General features: G+C 39.3%; 1 protein-coding gene across 1 annotated transcript in view; it reads left to right on the top strand.

Annotated features, from left to right (window-relative positions):
- The window catches only part of pde5ab (phosphodiesterase 5A, cGMP-specific, b), a 29292-nt gene that overhangs the window by 11848 nt on the left and 12444 nt on the right, over window positions 1-5000 (top strand). The window contains exons 8-10 of the mRNA XM_030780514.1: window positions 2048-2156; window positions 2497-2581; window positions 3893-4068. Of these exons, the coding sequence (XP_030636374.1) occupies window positions 2048-2156; window positions 2497-2581; window positions 3893-4068 (370 nt within the window). The remainder of the gene's footprint in view (window positions 1-2047; window positions 2157-2496; window positions 2582-3892; window positions 4069-5000) is intronic.

Below are 5000 nucleotides of genomic sequence, written 5' to 3'. Positions count from 1 at the left end.
TGGCTTTTCCAACTGGCCCGTACGTTTGACAGCTATATTACTTACACATGTGGATAGTGAACAAACATGCGGAGAAGTGCAGTGCGGGGATTCTGATGGGACATTTTGATGTTTTTAAGTTCCAGAAAAGGGCATGCTTTTTTGTTAGCTTTGGACTTCGCTTCCCAGAATGCTGTCTCCTCAGATGCCTCCCATTGTCTTAGTTGACAAAGCAAAGTCCTTCTTCTTTACTGAGGTGTAACAGCAGAAGGGTATCCTTATCCTTATCCTACAGAAGGGTATCCTTAATGTGGCTATTTTGCTGTTTATTAATTCCAATTATTGTTACTATTTTTAGTACATTGAAATGGCTCAGCCTATGTTTCTGTGACCTGTTGGCTTGACTGACTGCACTGTGCTTTGAGGAAAAAAGGAATAAGCAAACAAAGCAAAAGAAGTAAAACAAATACAAACATGTCTAAACCTGATCAGGGAGGTGTTCCAAAAAGCGGGTTTAGTGAAAACTCAGAGTTAGCTAACTCAGAGTAAGTAGTAAACCTCCTAATAGAGGAGCCCTATGGCTTCATTCTCCTAGCAAAACAAACCCATAGGGCTCTTCTGTTAAGAGGTTTACTACTTGCTTTGAGTTAACTGACTCAGAGGGGTTTTCACTAAACCTGCTTTCTGAAATACCACCCTGGTCAAAAAGCTAGCTGCATGTATTTTATGTGTACACACACTTACATACGCAAACACACACATTATATATATATATATATATATATATATATGTGTGTGTGTGTGTGTGTGTGTGTGTGTGTGTGTGTGTATATTTGTATATTTTTTTTTTATGAGGCAAGTTCAGCTTTTGGAACAGAGTTTATTACAGGACAGCTAAAAGTCTATTTGCATCCCGATTTCCCTTGCCAGGGAAAATACAAAGTAATAAACTGAAATATTAGGTGATGACAATTCAGTTACTTAGCAGCTTCCACAGAAGTTTCCTACTGGGACTGAAATTCCCTGAATCTTGGGCAGTTCCAGGAATTTTCAGTTCGTTTTTTCTTTCCACAAATTATCAGTTTTCCAAATCTTTTGTCACTCCACATTTTAGGTTTAAGATAACTAAAAGTAACTTCCTCAATGTACCTTTAGGGAATTTTCCTGCGTGTGTGTGTGTGTGCGTGTGTGTGTGTGTGCGCGTGCGTGTGTGTGCGTGCATAAATTTACCATTGCATGAGCTCCTGGGAAAAACAGACTCGAACATCCAGAGAATTAAAAAAAAAAAAAAAAAAAACTTTTCTGTTTTGCCTCAGTCTTAAATTTCTAAGCTCTTTGAAGCTGAACATATCCTATGATGTTTACATGCTTTTTGTGCACTTCATTTGTGTGTATGTGACCTCTTTAGTTTGAGGTACTGAGATCAGTCGCATCCAAGGATCTCAACCGAATGGAATTACAAACTTCAGGATGTTATCTTTGACTTTGTGAACTGCCAGACAGTTTTTAATGATGACATTAGTCTTCTGCAGGGATTCCAAAAATGCTTGATGTCTCTAGTAAGGCTGAGAAAGAGGAGTGGTACCGTAATAAAAGAGGGGGGGTGGGACTCCTTCCATATCCTTTGGCTTGTTTTAAACGTTATCTGGAATCGTTCATGTTGTGTCAGTGAAAATAAACAAACATAAGTGCAGTTTACCTCAGCATTTTCCCAGAGTTCCACAGTCAGAAGAGAACAGCCAAACGGTTACAGCAGTAGAGTAAGCTTTTCTATTTTTGCGCACTTAGTGGACGTGTCTTCAGGTTTAGGAGAACAGTAATAAATAAACAATATGCAAATCTGACATTTTCCACCCTGGTCACCATGAGCCCACTTGAACAATCTAACTTGTAAACTACAACAAAACTCAAATTTAGCAGTACTCATTGCCTGCCCTAGTGGTAACTTACATTGCAACTTTGGTGAGGAACTACCCAAAGTTTTGATTTTTTGCTGATTTCATTTGCAGCGGCTTTGAAATGTTTTAGCACGTTCTAAAATATAGGTGTGTGTATTTCGTTTCTGCAGTGACCATGATGTGAGTAAAATCAACTACATGTACGCACAGTATGTGAAAAACACTATGGAACCTCTGAACATCGCAGACGTCACTAAAGACCAGCGCTTTCCATGGACGGTAAGTCAGACAGGGAAGGCTGCTCTCTCTGTTGCCACTAAGATATTTTAATTGCATAAGTAATTTTACATTTTAATGTTATCTAGTACATTGTACTTTTTTACAAGAACATTGTACATTGAACTTTTAGCTAGTACATTGTGCTTTTAACTCAAGCCCTCATGGGAATTTGGGAAATATGCCACAAAATGTTACACATATTGTCTGAAGTTTCTACATGTTCCTTATTTGCACAAACATTAAAATTACTTAAGCAAAACTTACAACGAAATTATTCTGTCTTCTCTTGTCTGCTTTTCTTTTTCTTTTCTTGTTTTTTTTTTGTTTTGTTTCTTTTAAGAGTGAAAACTCTGAGTCTTCAAGCAGTCAGATCAAGAGTTTGCTCTGCACTCCTATAAGGAATGGGAAAAAAGACAAAGTAATAGGTATGCCTGTCTTATTAGGCCCAGACTCACACTACTCAATTATGTGTTTAATCATAACTAATACTTCATTTTCACTGAAGCAGCTTTAACCTCATTATCCAACCTTTTTGGCTTAAGCAAGAGCTATGTAGTGTGATATAACATTCCCTTTGTACCCCACACATGCTGGTTCGGTTATCTTTATCATCAATATTACTTCATTAATAATTTTGCAATTCAAATCACATGCAGCTGCACGAACTGCATGTAAAATGAAGTTGTCACACTTTGCGCAGAATATAACATTCACGTAAGCAAATTGCAGGAAACCTATGCAAATTCAAGATCCTATATCTGGATCTTTCCGACTCGCTTCCGGCGATGTTTCCGAACAACACTCGCTCATCCGCGCTTTTTCTCGACCATTCACGCCATAATGACGTAGTCAGCCAGGGAGCATCTCCCCGACTTTAATGGCACCAGTCAAACAAAATAAAGTCTCTACCTCAGGTCTGACAGCCAGGAGAATCACAGAGCTACTCACATCAATACTGGCTTGCATAATAAAGCTTGAATAGATTTAAATAATTCAGCAAGCAATTTCCATTTCCTCGGGAATGGCACTCATTCATTCAGACACTGTTATAAGAAAAGATAAATGCATGAATGTTGTTTCTCAAGTATTGGTTCATTATTATCTTTCTTTTTTTCATGTGCTTATCTGCATTTAGATGAACTGTAATGGAGCACACCAGACTGTAATTATTGTGTTCCTCTGTGCAGATGATAAATGGCATAAATAAAACAGAAACAGACTCAGTATATGAAGACAGTGTATGTGACATTAAAGAGAGAGAGAGAGAGAGAGAGATAGTGAGAAAGAGAGAGAGAGAGGCAAATATAATATGAGGTACAGCATGATTTTACATGCTTGGTATATTAGTGCTTGAAAACTGTCAGATTTAGAACAGTTTCCGTGCCAACACTCTAGGGACCTAAAGAGAATTTTAGGTCTGCTTGTCATTCAGTCAATTTGAGACTGTAGTGTGACTTGTAGTTTTGGCCAGATATAAAGTATTTGTGTTGTGTGTTACATTTAACACAATTATGATAATAAATAAAATAACATGTGTTAAAAGCTACCCCTAATCTGGTATATTGTTATCTTTAAAAAAAATGTCTTGTTTTACGTATACAGTGATATCGCATACACTTGCATATGTAGCATACAGCTATCAAGAAATTCATTGCTTCTTCTGGGCAATGCAAGTTTCAAACATGAAATGTTCCTCTGGAATATTCTTTCCTTGAGATTTTCTGTCTCTTTTGAAGGTGTCTGTCAGTTGGTCAATAAGATTGACGAAGCCTCGGGTGACGTGAGAGCTTTCAATCGTAACGACGAGCAGTTCCTGGAGGCTTTCGCCATCTTCTGCGGCCTGGGCATCCAAAACACTCAGATGTACGAGACTGTGGAGAGAGCGATGGCCAAGCAGGAGGTCACGCTAGAGGTCAGTGCACTTCAATTATCTCCATTCAGCTTTACAAGAACGTCACGATTCTGGACGGCGTAGTAAAAAAAACCATGAGGGACGAATTTAACGAGACTGTGACTGATAAGCGAGATGGAATATCAGTCTACACAGAGCGACCTAGTTTTATGACTGACTGAAATGACTGACTGACTGACTGACTGAAACACTGATTGAGAAGAAAAAAAAAACAAACACCTGTGGCTATTTTTACTAGCTGTCCATCCAAAAAGGTGTGTTTTACAAATAAAACATTTTCTCTCAGCTGACTAGAGTATTAGCATATACCTCTGTGTTATCCCCACGTTCAACTGAACCCTCAACACATACACACACACACACACACACACACACACATACACACACACACACACACGTACACACACACACACACACACACACACACACACACACACACACTCCTCCCTCCCACCCGTTCGTCTTTACTCGTACATTGCTTTGTTCTGAAGCTGTCACAGTCAGTACTCCCTGGTGACATGTTCTCCGCTGCAGCTGACAGTCGATGGGGTGACTGAGCAAGCCTCCACTTCAGACGGTCTCCTCAGGCTCCTCTACTGTCCCCATCCCCTCCGCTCTCTCCCTTTTTCACCTCCTCCTCAGCCCCACCTAGTCTCTAACTTATTGATAACCTCTTATGGTGACAGTCCCTAAAAATTTCGAGGAAGTTGTCTTCTAGTAGAGAAATAATAATCAAAAAGATATCTTTTTGACAGTTTGGAAGCTTGATGTACCAGAGAGTGCTTGAAAATCTCAAAGGAGTTTCTTAAAGATGAACTCCACCCAAAAAATGAGTTCAGTGCCGTAATGTTCATCGGGACACGATTATATATGCAACTTACATAAAGCCTATGGAGATCGCCGACAGGGGAATGTTGACAGCTCCCTCTCTG

Source organism: Chanos chanos, chromosome 7 (genome assembly GCF_902362185.1).
Source record: "Chanos chanos chromosome 7, fChaCha1.1, whole genome shotgun sequence".
Classification (NCBI taxonomy): Eukaryota; Metazoa; Chordata; class Actinopteri; order Gonorynchiformes; family Chanidae; genus Chanos; species Chanos chanos.
This window is presented reverse-complemented; position numbering and strand designations above follow the sequence as displayed.